At 38.9% G+C, this 17714-nt stretch overlaps 1 protein-coding gene across 3 annotated transcripts in view; it reads right to left on the reverse strand.

The window, feature by feature from the left end:
• Positions 1-17470, reverse strand: part of LOC112150987 (brain-enriched guanylate kinase-associated protein) — a 56383-nt gene extending 38913 nt beyond the window's left edge. Inside the window, exons 1-2 of one of the 3 annotated variants that reach the window (XM_024279674.2) lie at positions 17056-17470; positions 3512-3754 (exon numbers count right to left, since the gene is read on the reverse strand). In XM_024279674.2, coding sequence (XP_024135442.1) covers positions 3512-3582 — 71 coding nt within the window. In that variant the 5' untranslated portion in view covers positions 3583-3754; positions 17056-17470. Of the gene's footprint in view, positions 1-3511; positions 3755-16754 lie in introns of all 3 variants that reach the window. The other 2 variants (XM_024279592.2, XM_024279832.2) reach the window with 2 other exon arrangements.
• Positions 17471-17714: the final 244 nt, after the last annotated feature.

Below are 17714 nucleotides of genomic sequence, written 5' to 3' on the forward strand. Positions count from 1 at the left end.
GCTTTCAGCAATCAGACAAATACAAAAAAAATGATTCACTGGGCTTTATCCTCTACATAGGCTAATAAATAATAGTTGTGGTGTCTTTTAATAACAAAATCACACATTAATGACATCACAGCAGCATCAATAGGAACACAGAGAGCGATGTAAAGTGTTTTCAGCTGCGTTTAAATTAAACGTTTATGCAAGTTACCAGTTATTACCTTTTTTTTAATATTTAAGAACAGCTATAGATTTAAAAGGAGATTAGCGTGATTAAAAAAATAACCTGCTAATTTTTCTGTAATAAACTAATCATGATGTATGCGAACATTTTACACTTAAATAGTAAGTTAATTGAGGAACTGCCCATGCTCCAATAACTTTAATTTTAAAATGAGAACTTTGTCCATACATCAGATAAAATATCAAGTCTGGGAGGGGTATTTTTTATGTTTGTTTGATCCTACTAATAAAAAAAAGTTGGTTTAATTGCAAACTGTAGAATGGCATCTTCCCCTTCCACACAGGAGATTGTTATCAGTCAACTGAAACCAAGGAAGACTGAATCCATGTGTCGACAAATCAGAGCAAAAACACATAAACTAGGAAAATAAACAGAAGCACAATTCTTAAGGAAAATCCAGGAAATTACAAATTAAAGCAAAACAAAACACCAACCTTGACAGACAATGACAAACCCCCAAATAATTTATTTTTTGTTTTTGTTCCAGTTAAGCCGTTTAGTTTCGAGCTAATTAAAAAAAGTCCTTGAGAAACTTTCTCAAATTGTGTGGGAGTGTGGCTGCAGAAGGACATCCTGCTGAGTCTGTGTCACAGCCGACTCAAGCACAGAGCAGTTTAGCCAGTGGTTATCAGTAAACATCACATGGTAATTAACTTAAATCTGCACCTCAGCCTTAATAAACTAAATTATTTCTGCACGTTGTAAAACTGCCAAATATTTGTCAAATGGCGAGTTTTTTGGATTTGGCCGTGTAAGTGGAAATATTTGAACTTTGAAGGATTTGCCAATCAACCAATTAAGAACTCAACTTTGACGTGGTGATGAAGTGATTAGGAGAAACTGATTGTTCTCCTCCTGACTGGTATGACGTTTTATTCCTATTTTATTTTCTAGTCGTCAAACTGGATCATACAGAGAAAGAAAGGCTGCAGAAAGCTGCTAATTTCGATGCAGCTCCTGCAGTAGATGGTGGTCATCATCATGCTGGTAGAGTTACTGAATGATCTCATAAACCCAGACGTAAAGATGTTTATGCCAATGCTCAGATGATTTTGGGAACTCTAAAGACCCTTCTATCAGTCAATTGTTGCGCTGCTGCCTTCCTGCAACCTGCCTGTCACTGGACTGCCACCATGTGACCTCCAACAACACAATCTCATTCCCAAGTTGTCACATTTTGACAGAGTTAAGGACCTCTCCGAGATAGAAATTCACATTTTGAGTGTCCCCAACTCATTGTTTTTTTTCCAATAAAATCATGGTTCCCCAATCACCGGGCTGCAAACTGGTACCGAACTGCATTGAAACCCTAACCCTAACCCATTACTGGACACGGACCAAACCTCAGGACGCAACCGGTACCCTAACCTTATCCCCGTACGCATCTGGTACTGCGTCTGGAAGCGGTACTGATTCACGTGCGGTAACACGTTAAGGTTAGAGTATTGGTGTGGTCCGGTACCAGTTTTCAAACGGATGTACTGGAGGTTCCGGATGCGGACAGGGCTAGAGTTAGGGTACCGGTATCGGACGCGGACAGAACTTCGGGACGCAACCAGACCTCTGATTTAATTGAACAGTCAAGAGGTCATAAAACGAGTTGAGGACACCCTGTGACGAAGAGGCAGAGGCATGTGGATCCATGTGCAAACCAGGTTTTAATGGAGAACACAGGCTGAGGCAAGGTGAGGTCAAAATACAGGCAGAGGTCAGGACACAGAGGCAAACAGGGAGTCGAGGAGGCAGGCAGGAGTCAGAAACCAGAGGCAAACAAGGAGTAAACTGCTGAGAAATGACTGTGTGGCAATGCAAGACTTCGCACTGAGGTGGCGACTGCAGGCAGACTAAATACTGGTGGTGATGAGGTGGATTGGAAACAGTTGAGGAGATCTGGCTGAGTGTGGATAGGGGGTGCAGGGACAATATTCAGGTGAGCGCTCCCTCTGGTGGTTGGAGAGGGAAGCAGCAGGTTGAACCATGAGACACCCAAAACATCAAAAAGTGACATAGGGGAGTCCGTAACCATGCGTCCATATGTGTGATGACTTGGGAATGGGAATGTGTACCGGGCCGGCCACTGACAGAAGTGAAAATATTGTCCGAAAAAATGCTGCCGTGCGGCCATCTCCCAATTTAAATGAAAAACTTGCATTTAGGTCGTCGCTTGGTAGCATTTTGGGACATGCGATTGTAGTCTAATCTCATACAGCATAAGACATGGGCCCGATCCGAAATACCCCCCCTCGCCCTTTCCCTTAGCCCTCCCCCTTGATTTGAAGTGGCAGTTGAAGTCAAAGTCGTGTCCGGAATTATTATTTTTTAAGTTTCACACTCTAAACAGAGGGGTCCAAAGTCTACTATCGAGAGAGTAAACCGCATCGTGCGAAGAAGCTCTTTTCTTCCCTTTGGTGCGCTCTGAACCGCAGATGTTTACATTTAAATGTAAGTAATGACTTTATGTCGTAGTGTGACCTTCTTAAAGTTATAAAATCGCTGTTGTTATGGATATTAAACTGCTGGAAGCGCCGCGCTAATGCTAGCTGACTGGCGATGTTGATGACTTCATTGAACGGAAGTCACGTCCGAAATATTAGACACTATTTTTTTCATCACCCTCCGTTTGGAGCAAGCACGGAGGGATAAACGAAGGGGGAGGGCTAAGGGGGAGGGAGAAGGGGAGTATTCGGATGGGGCCTTACTCTTCACTATGTAACTACTCCATGTAGAGGCCCATCGTAAACATCACTGGTACCACTGATGGACTCACTTGATACTCTTTTAATCATTGTTTAAATACAAGGTTTCACAACAGATACAACTTTAGTTTTTATTATGAAGACAAAATAAAAGTGATTTAAATAGATTGTTCCGCAGGTCATCGTCTTCAAACAGCTGCAAATGTTTTTTTTTGTAAAATTCACAGGAGGCAGCTGCAGGTACGTGAGAAAACCGCTCTGGGCGCTCATCACAAAATAATACCCGTTTAATTAAATCTCTACACGCAGCCCTTGTTTTTGTTTGAGGGTATTCAATCTCTTGTTGCCATCCGCATGTTTCAGATGGTGGCTGATCAGATGCAGAGCGGCGTTTACTGGGACGCAGATGTCAGCCGGCACATGAGGAGATTTGAAGATGATTGCTTTGAATTAAAAGAAGAGATACAACGTTTTTAATTGGTTGTAATAATCATGACCATCTAATGAAAATTAATTCCTAGCGGCTGAAATGAGTAATGGATGCTCCAGCAATGAGGATGACTTGACACTCTTGAGACCTTCTTACCTTCTTTTTGGATGTTTGCAACCATTTCTCTGGGTTTTCAGGGCTGTTTTGCCAATATATATCTTTTTCATATTTTTCTCTGCGCCTTCCCTCTCATGAGTGTATTGACGCTGCCTCTGCCGCGGCTGCTGTTGCTGGTCGACTGAATGCTGATGCCGTGCATGAACTCTAACCGCAAACCAATAGTCAAAGCTTTAAGTCTTGCCTGGGGAGGCAGATAGTTGTTGGCTATCTGTGATGACCCTGGCAAGAGAGCAGAGAAAAACAGCTTTGAAATCCCACCAAACAAGCAGCACATTTCAATACATGCCAGGGGAAAATGCAACTTTCTTTTATACTCAAAAAGATCTGCCTGTTCAATATGAAGGAGCAGAGGATTCACATCGATTATGTGTGTTCACTAAACCAGATTAAAGAGTAATGCACATGAAAGCATCCTGTTCACTCCTTTTTTCGCTTTTTAAAAATTCAAACAGCCATTTTTCTAATGTATTGTTTACATCATCCCCTTTCTAATGGACGCAATAGAACGCAGCGACCACAAACTACAGGACCCGATGGAATCAAGAGTTATTGACCAGCTGACCACAGGGGTGACCCCTCAATAAATCAGTGTCGTGATTAATACGTGTTTCCATTTCCTCTGCGGTGCAGCGGTTTGCGCCCGTGTCTTCCACACAGCTTCATAACCATCCACATGCAATCGTAAAATGACAAAAATCATCCATCCTCTTACTTATTTCAGGTCTAATTGGATATGTGTGAGCGGTACAGTGTCATAATTAAAAACATGCTAACAGCAAAGATCATTTCTGCTGTAAATGAAAGAAGATAATTTCTTCTGTACAAAAATGATGGACAAAGTAAAAAAAAAGTATCCAATATTTTCTGCTTTTTTAGAAAATAATAATTCGGTTTTTAAATTATTCTTATTCACTGTTTTTTGTTGTGAAACACAGTGAGTCCTAAAACAATTGCATATTTTTCATTTTTAGGCATTCAAATAATTTGTTATTTTTATTGTTAACAAGTCTAAAATAAATGTTACATAACTTACAGATTCCTCTCTGTTGCTTTTCTCTTACTTTGAAAAATCAAGATTTCTCTAAAAATGTATTTGCAAATTCATCTTAAGATAGATTGAATTTATAATTTTAGAGGTATTTATGCACAATTATGTAAAACGGCTTATATCTGTCTTTTATATGACATATTTGGTATTTATTTACAATAAAAGAGTTGTAAATAATTAGGGTAATATAGGGTTTGATGAGGCAAGATGCTGAGCTGATGCTGCTGCCATTAGCATGCTAAGATAGTGTACTGGCTCCAAGAAAGACAGTAAAACATTTTAAAAACCCATTCCAATAAAAATTGGTGTTTTTGCATGTTGTTGTAGCATTTTTTTCATAATGGAGCGCATACATAACATATTTCAATGGTTTTGATTAATGCAAAAGTACTATAAAAATACACTATGTTCCTTATTTGTCTTTGAATCTCACATTAGAATTTTTATACAACTAAAGCATTTTTTTTTTTACAGTAACCATGCCTTAATTTTGAGCCAAGGCTTTAGAATAGTGACTCACATGCTATAGGCTGAATCCATAGTTCCTTTGTCCATGCTCTATTTACGATCACAGAATCTCATTTGGCTTATTTAAAACCACTTTGGATCACAATGAGCCAGCAGCAGTGCTTTTATTTTCTCTGTGTCTACAAAGTAAAAGGGCGGTGTTTAGCAGCAAACTGGAATAAATGCTGCGTTGCACGCCCCATTTTAATGCCACACTATATATTGTTTTTAATCACCCTCCAGCACTGGCCCTTGGAAACTTGCAGTTCTTGAAAACACAATTAATAGTGCTGCTATAGCTCTCCTCTTATCTGCAAGTCACAGGGAGGGAGAGCAAAAAAGCCAGCAGGAATCGTTTCTGAGTTTAGGAAAAGTGGCTGTATAGAACTGTCCTCACACACACACACACACACACACACCCCTGCAGTGAGTATGGAGTAGTGTACTCAAACTCTAAGATAGCACCTCCCCTCGGGGGATAAACAGCAGATCATCGTGCCTCAAGTGCTGTTTGCTAAAGTAAACACTATCCATGGGCAGGAACAAATTCAAGTCCTCAGAGAGATTTGTGACAAAGCTCGTTGTTCTTTCTGCACTGGAAGCGAACGACAAAACAGCCAAAAGTGTGACGACTGAGCCCAGCGTCACAAAGAACTGATAAAAACACAGCATGCTACAAAATAAAACACTTTCCCAAGATTTCTCAGCTTGTCACGAGACAGAAAAGATTGTTGCATTTCCATCACGCTTCCCCTCATACTCCTCATACAGTGGCTGTTTAATTCACAATTTTATGTTAAACCCAAGAAATGGTCAGTGGCAGTCAGCCTCCATCTTGCATTTACAACAGGGAGCCTTTATGCAGTTCAATTTACCAGTAATGAGCCACAGTAGGTGTGAGAGGTAAGCTACTGCCTGCCACGAACACCATTCACAGGCGCCAAATAAGGGCATTAAACTTTAATAGCCACAGTGCCACCCCCTCCTGAAGTCTGCCATGAAGCCGGCAGCAGACAGAGACATCACTGTAAACAGAGAATTGTCAGCTCAGAGGAAAAAAATAGAAACGGGTCTAAATTTAGTTGTTTGGGAGATGATCTCATAACACTATGTTACAATCTGACAGGCTGAAAAGTCCTGGAAAGGCTCAAGCAGTGTTTTGTCTGTCAATATGTTTACATGCGCAGATTTGCAGAGCTATTAACCAGCATTCTATATATCTGTCAGTGAACAAGCACAGGAAAGGGATCGATTCATTGACTGAATCTATCTGGACAGATGATGCTAACGGTTGACATGTCATCAGTGGGGTAAGCGTCTTCTCTGTGTCTTTATCTCTGTAAACAGCAGCTTTATTTTTCTTTGAAATCAAAAAATATTTTTTTTGTTTCCTCAGTGGCTCTTTTCTCCCAAAATAAACTTTCCAAATATGTTTTATTGTTTGGTTTTTGTTGTTAGCTTTGGGCTACTAGCTTAGCAATCCAGTTAGCCATGCAGGCTCTGTTTTAAGTCACACGACCAATACAGATGTGAAGAGATTTTTCAAAGTAAAACTTTATTCATTTAGCTGGATCAGGTGTACTTGGCCAATAAGGAACTTTAATGAAAAGTTGGTAGGAAATCATGTAAGAGAGCGGCTCCTGAGGCCTGGATTCTGACACCCCTTTTTTAGAATGTGCCAATTGTAGCTCTTACATCACAGCTACACATTTTTTTAATTGTTTTTATTTTGTTTGCTCCTGAATTACAACCATTTGAATAAATAAATGCACAAAAATGCAATGTTGAGCTTAATTAATGAGTCCTCTGTCATAAAAATATGCTACAAGAACACTAAAAACACAAGTTTTTAAGGTGTTCTTTAACCGTTCAGGATTGTGTTAGACCCCTTTAGAGAAAGCAAAGAGTTGGATTTTCAAGTATGCAAAGTCACATTTTTGCTTTTGTTGAAGCGATTTGTGAGTTTGAATAATTGTTTCTCCCTATAAATCTACACCACAGAGTGGCACAACCAAACAGACACGACTGACGGAGCAATTAAAGTGATTAAACCAAAGAGCAAAATGTGACTAATTTAAGCAGAAGTTTTGTTCATCAGAATTTGTTTTCCAGCTTTGCTTGAGCTGCTCGTCTTTTTCTGATGCAAGACTCCAGAAACAGAGCGGCCTCCTGCGTTTGTTCCTCCACCAGCAGCAGCTGGAGGAGCAATTCTGTGAATGAAGTCGCCAAAATAATAATGGTGATTATAACCAGCATAGTGTGCTGCCTTAAATCACATACACACTCATGCGCTTTCACAATAAAAGACCTTAAAACCTAAAATGTTGTACCGTCTAGCTCTAAAGTTCCATCACTTCCTAAACATCTAATCATTTAATTACACTGTCAACATAAAACAACAGAACATGTTGCCAAAATAATTACGATATATTGTAGTGGCAGATGGTATTTTCACAAGTTTGAGTTGAGTCCAGGATGGATTTTTATTTACAAGATAAATTTACCTAAAAATTAATGTACTTCCCTGCTGAGTTATGGAACTTCCTTTAGATCTGGTTTAATGTTTTCTATTTTTCAGTCATACCAGCAAAGTTTAGCTTGTCTAAGTTGAAATTTTGAGGCTTTTTCATGTTTTTTTTTTGGAGCTGGTCTGGTCTCCACAGGAGGTCACAGCTGGAGTCACAGCAGGATGGGTTTTCTTTTGCACACTGCACTGAGGTATCTGTGTGTTGGAGCTCTCAGAACTTTGCTTGGCCGCTGACAGTGTTTTTGTATGGATTTTTCTGGTAATGATTGTCAAATCTCTCTGAATACATCAAAACAGGTTTGGAAACTGAACATGTGTCTTTCATGTGGGCTCCTTAACAGGGAGAGCAAAACCTTTTAGCAACAGAAATCCCCTTTTTCCTGCTGGAAAGTAAACGACTGTGCTTCAAAAGCAAATTCATCATCAATTTATACTGCAAAATTAAACCTTTTTTTGGCATCTCGTATTTCTTACCCAATTCTCTGTTGAAACATTTTGGTGAATTTGCATTTGAACCAAATGTCATGTAAGCCTTTGTCCTAGAAAGGCTTACATGTATACAGATGTACTTGCAGAGATGTCCTTTTTGAATTTAGTTTAATTTTTGGTTGCTGCTTCATGTCTAAAATATTATAATTGGAGTTCTGAATGACAGCTTTTCTCAAAAACGTGCACGTGAACAGAAGACGACGTTCCACCAACGTTCACTGATGTCCTTATTGTATAAACTCTTCTTTCTGAGGTCATTCTCGACTCTTTTTTCAAGAAATCTCTGTATGTTTGGGTGCCTTAGCATTTAAGGTTTAGCTCCAGTATTTACCGTAACTCTTCAACCATTAAAGCAGTTTACGTAATCAATTAATAGAAGTGCTTGCGCAATCACCATAAGTCAGCTGATTCTGTTGCGCACTTCTCGTTGTTTGCATAAATGCTTGAAGAGTTATGGTGCGTTCACACTGGACTCGATTTGCACGCCAAATTTACTGCTCGATGCCTCGGCGCCACAGCCGTGGGGCAACTGCCAAAGTTTTTCTGGACTTCATTCACTGCCACATCATGGAAAACATGGATGATGTTGAGCGAGTAGCTTAGGCTTATATATTTTGGCAACACATTCTTATTCCCATGTCATCACACATTGCCGTTTGGTTAAGGACCCCTCCGTGTCACTTTTTGACGTTTTGGTGTCCTCAACTTGTCATTTTTTGACATGCTGGTTGTTCATAAAATCAAGGGTCTGCAACCCTTGGGACAGAGTATCGGACGCAGTACTGGATGAGGTACTGAGCACAGACTAGTCCTCAGGACGGGGACGACACCCTAACCCACTACCAGTACCCTAGCCCTGCACCAGACGCGGTACCAGACCTGACCTAGTACAGGAGGTGGTACCCGTAGTGAACCGGGCCTGGACGAGGTAATGTATGGGTTAGGGTACCAGTGCTAGGTTAGGGTACCAGTGTACTCTGCGTACACTGGTCTGGAAGTTGGGACTCGTGATTTTTTTGGGAACAGCCAGTGCGTCAAAAAACGACGAGTTTGGGACACCCAAAATGTCCATTTTTGATGCGGAGGGGTCCTTAACCAAACGTCAAAATGTGACGAATGTGAGAATGTGTTGGTTTTGGAGAGCTCTACAGAGGCACTGGCAAGCACACCACTGTATCTGGGTTCACCAGTGGTGTACTTCCCTCTTTCAGCGGGAGCTGTGCCTGGATGACCGCCGTTTTAAACGTTACTTCCATCTGTCTGTCGCCCAGTTTGAGTATTAACCCCAAGAGTGGAAAATTAAAACTGGAGGATCATTTTGTTATTGTCTTGATGAAATTAAGAAAAATACCATAAGCCCATGGAATTTACTCGCTGCAATCACGGCCGCTATGACAGAACCTGGTGATGCTCTCCGTCTGCCAGCCAGCCAAGCACTGGGGGGCAGGCATAGTGAGCTCTGCTGCCCAGGGACCGGCAGCTGGGGCAGTAACCCTTAATAACTCTGCCAGACTTAGGCGGTGGTCCTCGCTAGCCCGCTACACTGTCCACAGGCCTGCTAGCTATGGTAGCGGGCTCGATTACTCCTGCTCCATGGCCTCTGTGACATTCTGGTGACCTTCACCCAATAGTAGCCGGGACAGTCTCTGGTAACCCGGCGGCCCCAGTGGGTTAAGAAAATGGAAAGAAGTTCAGGACGAAAATCCTTGCATCGAGCGGCCATGTTGAATCTTTATTTCTACCCTTTGATTGTCACGTGTCCAAAGCTGAGTGAGACCTCAGAAGATGGATCATTGGATTTAATGAAAAATATAGTTTTCGAAAGGTCACTGTGTGTACTTGTAGTAAAAACACCCAAACCCAACTTCCTAAAGAATCCGAATGAAACCACTGAAGGATCTCCTATTAGCAGAGTTTGGTTCTCAGGGGCATCTCAGTCCTCTTTTGAAGGTCTGTTAAGCCAAAAATCCATTCATAAGATTTCTTCTTTGTTATACTTCAGTAAAGTTCAGCACACTTCAGCGAATTAGGACCCGTAGCACACAGAGACAATATTTACCTTTGAGATTTCATCTAAAAGGTGCTCTCTATTCTCCTCCTCGAATATCACAGGCTTTTATCAAAGTGCGGGGAGGGGATTAAAATAACTGTACTCCATCTGCCTTTCATGTTGCTAATTAGTTTCACATTTGCCAAGCTTGTGTGTAACGTGACACTTCTGGATCGTAGAACTGTTGGCTCTCGTTTCACGTCTGGAAATTTTCCGTAATGTTTGGCTAAATGTCACTCTCCTCATTTGATGAGGTTTATTGAGTAGAAATGAGGTAAATCACAGGTTAGATTTGAGCTTTCCTTCAGTGATTTCCATTAGGATCTCCTGCAGCTTGCAACAACCATTGCATGTTTTTAGGCTAAAACAGCAGCTTCATGTTTTACTTATATTGCTCAATAATTCTGTCAAAGATTAACAGCTGATGTACATAAAAAATGCATTTTAACAGGAACATTTTCTGGAAAGCCCAAACGGCCTGCAGCTGAAGCGCCTTTCAAGTCAGTGAGCCTTCCTCAGGACTAAACCCAAACAGAGCACATTATTTCATTGTTCCATAGAATAAAGATTATGCTCTTTCTTCTTACACGTGCCATACGAGATACCCACACGACTGACAAATTCAGACAAGAATGTCTAGATACAGCAGAAAAAAATCGAATTCCCTCTGAACTGATGTTTCTGAGCCTTTTCAAGCACATTATTCCTTTGATAAGTAATGCAACATTTCCTCAACTTCATTCATTGAACCTCCCCTGAAAGAATTTAGAGACCTCATGGGAGGCCCGCCTCACTCTTTGAAAACGTTCCCCCCAGAGAAAAAAGCTTAATGCAAAACGGCAGAGATTTCCATTGAGCTCAGTTCTTATGTTGTCCTGTGTTTATTTTAATTTTTTTAATGTAAAGAGTGAAGCAAGAAAAAGAACGAGTTGAGTTCAGGTTCAAATATCAGTGTTTTTCTTTATAAAAATAATTAAAAAAATCAAATTGAGCTTTGATAAATGTTTTTCTTTATAAGCCAACTACGGAGCCCCTAAACTTTGGGAACATTAAAGGGAAAAAAGGAAAGAATTAAAAGTTCCTGGTTACTAACTGGTGCTCACCAGATAGTACCTGAAAAAATGTTTTTCCTAAAAATTGAAGTAAAGAAAAAAAATCTGGTTACTAAGTGGTGCACACCAGATAGTAAATGAAAAAAAAAATCATAAAAATTGAAGTTTTAAAAAGAAAATTTGGTTACTATCTGGTGCTCACTGATTAGTAACCAGAAAAAAGCGTTTTTTTTTACTTCAATTATATAAAAAAAAATGTACTTCAATTTTTAGAATTACATTTTTTCAGTTACTATCTGGTGTGCACAAGTTACTGTCTGGTGAGCACCACTTAGTGACAAGGAAAAAAAATATTTTTTATTTTTTTTAATCTGTAGCCAAAAGCAAAACTGAAAGCTTCCTATGTGTTTTTATTACCAAATTCTATAAAAATAAAATAATGTTGTTGCTTAAATGTCCTCTCTGTTTATTTGCAGCAAAAATAAACAAAATTGTTGTTTTCTCATCCCCAACATTTCAAATAAACTACACTTACAGACGAGAACATCTGACTGAAGGGAAAGCTCCCACAGCTGACCTTGCATGTCTGCGTATTCTGCTAAAAAACCTGACTGTAAACATGTTTATTGTTAAAGTTCTGTGTAAGAGGAATTCAGACCTGGCTGCGGTTGCTACGACAACGCTGTGATGAAATATTTGTGCTCTCGCTCTGATCAGAGATGGGAAGTTATACTTTGTATCTTGTTAAGACTAAAATGCTCATTTTAGAGTTTCCTTTTTCCTTTTAGCGCTACACGTTCAGTCAGTAAAACGCTATTTGCTCTGATACTACCTCAACCCAAACCAAGAATTTCAAATTGAAGATGCCAACAGAAACAGCCAATGAAATGAATCCCACAGGACATTTTTATTTGTCTGCGCCTCGTATTCCTTAGTAATAAAGCAAACCAGCATCAGCGTTTTTGCTCTAAAGATGCATTCACACTGGAAGCGTTTCGTATGGCAACGGCATCAGGTTTCAATGTTAAGTCAATATGTAGATGCAGTTTAAGGTCCTGTGGGGCAGTTGGAGCAGCAAGGTGCGTCAACCAATCAGGGACATGCTATGTATTCAGTGACTCGATCAGCAGGTAGAAAAAAAATCCTCCTCTTTCGTTAATGCTGGACAGAAATTCTTCAAATGGAGCCACAACGTTTACAACGGACATCAGGTTCAGCTCCTGGAGGAAATTGTGAAATTTCCCGTACTGCGAGCGTCTCTGAATGATTTGACGAACCCAGACACAGCGTCGCGCTCGCCAGCGCCTCTGTAGAGCTCTCCAAAACATATAAATCCAAGCTACTCGCTCAACATCATCCATGTTTTCCAATATGTGACGACAGGAAAACTTTGGTGGTTGCTACAAGCAGCAGGGGTGTCATGGACATTTTAGGGCAGGCATCGAATAGCAAATTTGACATGCAGTAAAAGAGGGGTAGCTGACGCAAACTTGACATGCAAATTGGGTCTGGTGAGAATACAGAATAACAATAGCTTTATTTATCTCCAATGTTTGCATTAAATCAGAACCAGTTCTGGTCCTAACTTTCCATCCTATGAAGACTCTTGTAATTTGATTTGTGAACAATCTAAGAGAGATTAATGAATACAGTTATTTAGGACATTTATAAAATAAATATTGGAAACAGTTTTCCTTTCAACTGTAAGGTTACCTTTTATTATTTATGCAAAATTGTGTCAGTTTCTGACGTCACCTTGAAAAGAGTCTAATAAACTGCCGAATTGCAACATTTTGACAAATAAAAGAAGAAATTGGACACGTTTTTCTAGAAATCTAAGAAAAAGAAACCAGAAAACCAAAAGTATAATCTAAAAAAAATGCTGCACGCCTTCACAAAGCAGTGTTTTAAAATAAAAGGATTCATTGTTAAAAGATTAATACAGGTTTTTGTAAGTACTGTTGTTCAAGAACATAAAAGATGTTGCTGAAAACCCTACTGTCCATGAATATTTGATGAAGATAAATGTCATAATGTGCTTTAAAGAAACCTAACGTAAAAAGAGATCTTATGACTCATGACTCCACAGAATTTAGACGTTTAACTGCTGAAACGTAAAAGTATATTAGTTTAAAGCACATAACCGCCAGTGTTACATTTTGTCCTCCTGTAATTATTCTCTCTTTATGGCTGAAGTCTAAATAGGACATCTGGAAATCCATCATGCGTTACATGGAAAGAGGTGCTCGCAGGCTGAACATACAGCAGCATGCATGGCCCTCCAGGGTGCAATGAAGTATTTATTGAGGCGTAATGTGTGCAATATGTGCACAGATAGTGCAACATGTAGCTAGTTAGAATGGCGGATGGTTAACCTGACATAAAACACGGAGGTACAGAGAACATGGAGGGGGCAAAAATGACACTTTTCAGATCACGCAAAGGAATTGTGGTGACAGGTGGTCGTTTGGAATGATGGGTTTGCACGCTGGAAGATGGGCGGACCTCTAACAGCAAAGGGCGAGTCAAAGCGAGGAGGAGCATTAATATTCATGATTCACAGGTACCTCCATCAGAGAGTTGAGACAACCGAAGAGTTAACATCTTCCTCCAGCCTTCTCAAACCGGCATAAATCCCTGATCCCACTGACTTGGAAATAATTAGGCAGAACAATGAGGAGGTGGTAAACTGCTTCGGGCAAACCTGAAGGGAGACAGCTGCTTTTGGGGTGGGGGGTGGTGGGGGGTGTCTGCTTCTTTGGATGGAAGCAAAGGAGAAGAAACAAAGGCACGTTCCAGAAAAAAGTTGAGTGAAGTTTAAAAGTACGAGAAAGTGAGAATTCTTTGAAATTAGTCACCTCTGTGTCCTTGCTGTTTTTAGCGCCTGTATTTTCACTTCATTCTTGTCAATCCTACGTTTGGGTTCTGAGAATGTTGTCATTGGCAGAAAAAGTACAAAAGACGCTTCGAGGCGGGAGTCTTCTCATCAACCAGCTAGCTGTTTTTTCTCTTTGACTTCAAGCACACTTTGTCCCTCTTAGCTCGACACTTGTAATGCAGTCGATCAGGACTTTGCCAGGCTCCACAAATCACCTGACGAGGAATGCATTAATAATGTCAGAACGTAAGAAGAACAGCTGCTGGAACAATCTATGCACTTTGAAGTGGAAAATTAGAACAAGATGAAGAAAAGGAAACATGCAAAAACGTTTGCAATTACTCACATTCTGATTTATATAACCTAAATATCAGAAAGGCAGATTTTTTATTAGTGAGTGTTTTGTGTTCGGCTTTGACTGGTTTTAAGATGTTTTATAAAACAAATAAAGCTTCAGTGGGTTCCAAATGACATAAATCACTTCAGTTATCACATGTGATGAAGGAAATTGATTAAACATTTTTTATCCATGTTTGTTTTATTTTCCTTTTGCTCACTTTAAGTGTTTTTTATTAAAGTCTCAAAACCTTTAATAAAAAAAAGTATAAATGTTAACAAGATCTGAATAAAAAAATAGTTATAATTAGTTGCATTATTATTATTACTATCTTTATGTTAAACTGTAAAAACTGTAATAATATTATTGTTTGGTATGGTGGAAATTTAGTTCTTTTTTTTTACTATTATATTACATTTTGTTTGTTTGGTTGTTGTTTTTGTTTTATTTTATATAGTTCACTTTTCTATTCTCCTTTTAAGGGGTAGTCTTTAAAAAGTTAAGGTTCTGTGAGTTCCTTTTCAAATATGTGTCTGTTTTGTTTTATTTGTTGTTGCTATTATTGTTACTAATATTACTATGCACTGTATGTGCCATTTTGAACACTATAAACATATTTTAAACAAATTTTGATAATATTTTATGATAAGATTCCTTAGCAAGCTTAGTTAACATATTAACAAACAAAAACCAAATAATAAACCAAATAATGTTCTTACTTAGTATGATTAAATAACACCTAAAGATAAACTAACATCTTGTCTACAAAGGTAATATTAATACACTGCTTACAATCTCACAAAAATGTATCAAATAAGATTATATTGAGTGTTTTGCAGCGAATCACCCAAAGTGTAACCCCAATTTTAACAATTAAATAAAAAAAAAGTTATTATTATTTTACATTAATTATTATTCAAACTAAATAAACCTAAAAATCTTTATTGTATGAGGTAAAATAAAGTCCAGCTTCACAAAAGTGAACAATAACTGAAAGCGAAGCTCAAAACACCAAAGTTTTGTGTTTCTCAATGCTTTTTGTTGGTGTTTTTTATTTATATATATTTTTGGATCAATTTTAACACATTCCTTGAAAATAAAAGTTTAAATTCCACTGAAATGTTTTCTTTAGGAAGTGATCATCTTTAAAAAATCCACGAATTTAAATTTACATTTTTCATTTTCTCACTTAAAGTGTTTTTTATTAAAGTCCAAAAACATTCTGAAGAAAAAAATCATAAATGTTTTTCAGCTAGGGAACTAAATACCTGATGTTGATAAAAACTTGAGATAAACAGATGAATAAGAACTCAAATTAATTCTTTTATGATGGTTACAACTTAAATGATGGTTTTAAATATTTTAACTTGGACTTAATAAAATGTTAAAATAATTTGCATTAATTTTCAATCAAGCATAATATTGTTTAATGTACATATGAATCTAAAAATCTTTAAAATATGAAGTAAAAAGTTTTTCAGCTTAAAAAAGTGAAGTAAAGCTCAAAAAGTGTTTTGCTTCTCAATGCTTTTTGTCATTCTTTTTCATTTTATCAGATCAATTTCAGCAGCTTCCCCAAAGACTGAAGTTTAAAGGTGATCATCCTTAAAAATCAACATACTTTTCTTTTATTTATAGTTAAAAAAAAAGAACCAAATAAACTTTGGGTGTTTTGATCTCGTTTGCTGATTTCAGGAATTTCATCAACTAAAACTACTAAAAGTAGTTTTTCTGAGAAATACAAAACATTCATGAGCTCCAACATCCATAGATTCTCCTTTGTCCTTTTCATTCCCTATAATCTGTAAAACTTCAAGAGTTTGCTTTGATGAACTTTTCCCTCCAAACGTCTCCGTCCTGCCATAATTGGCTCTCAGTGGTATTATCTTGCCTGTGAATAATGGACTTAATTGCAGGCTATGGAACTACTGGGTTCCCCCAATATTCCCACACAACTAAAAATCCAAATCACCACTAATCCAGCTGAGCAGAAGAAACAAACAAATCAATTGTAGCTGCAGCTTTTCTGCCATTGAAAGTAGCTGTAGCCTAAGTGCTGCTGCAGCAACAACCAGAAAGGCTTCAGTTTACTCAAGCGTGCTCCTTCATATTATCCTGTCATGCTGTACTGTTGAATGCCTCACTGACCACCCATCTTTTTTTTTTCCAATCACTCACTCCGTGATAATGCAACACATGGGCAACAAGAAGTCACAGCAGCTTCAGCAAAGCTCTCCAAACAATCATTGTTTTCACAAGCAGCAGCACTCACTCATCTCAGAGCCGGTAATGAATCCAAGCATGCTCTTCTCTCCTTTTTTTCCTCCTTACCGTTTATATGCTTTTCGCCTCATTTTCAGCAGATAAGATCACTACATTCAATGAGGCTGTGCGTCCCCTCGGAGCAGCGTGCATTTCAAAAAACAGACTCCTCCAGCTCTGACTGGAGACAGGCTGGTAGGCAGGGATAAAATGAGAGAGGAGGGGGGGGTCTGCAAACTGAATGGAGAAGGAGGAAGCGTGTATAGGAAGAGGAGGGGTAATGGGAGTGATGGAGAGAAGGAGAGGAGGAAAGGTGCGGTGTAGGTGTGACTGCCATGAGAAGAGGAGGCGAAAAGTGAAAGAAGCTAACCTGGCGTCATGTCGCATCTCTCCATCAGAATCCTGGGAGGAAGAGGAGAAAAGAGGGTAAATGATTAGACATATTTATCAAACAGATTCATCTGCCACCGCCGCCGCTGAGCCAAGTGGAGCACCTCTTATCTGGTGTTTAACAAGCCTTCTGAGTGGATATGTCTGAGCAAACAAATATATCCATTATTTGCAACTCTCTGTTATCAGAGCATTACGTGAGAGATGGAAGGGAGGGAAGCATGAAGACATGACAGATTAACAGCGCAAAAGAAAAATGCTGCGTGCTGCAGAAATTCAGGGAAAGTGCCAAAGGCTGAAAAGCAAGCTTAAGTTTCTGAAAGAGGAGCAGCAGACATGAATAAGGATAGAAGAGAAAATGTAAACAAATTAAAATTCTGGATGGGAATTCACAGAAATAGCCTTACATTTTAGGGAAAAGAGTCTACGTTAGCATGTTTTGTGTAAAAGTCCCTCTTTAACTATAAGTTTTTCTATCATAAAAGCATTCCCAGTGGTCTTTTAATTATAATTATGCAGTTTTTAGCCAAATTTAAAAGCCAGTGTAAGTTTTCTAATCCGTTAGCATAGAAGTTAGCTCCAGTAATTTTCTAGCATTCCTTTATTTTCACTCTCTTTTGCTAGCTTCTAGCACTTAAT

This window comes from Oryzias melastigma, linkage group LG22, assembly GCF_002922805.2.
Source record: "Oryzias melastigma strain HK-1 linkage group LG22, ASM292280v2, whole genome shotgun sequence".
Lineage (NCBI taxonomy): Eukaryota > Metazoa > Chordata > Actinopteri > Beloniformes > Adrianichthyidae > Oryzias > Oryzias melastigma.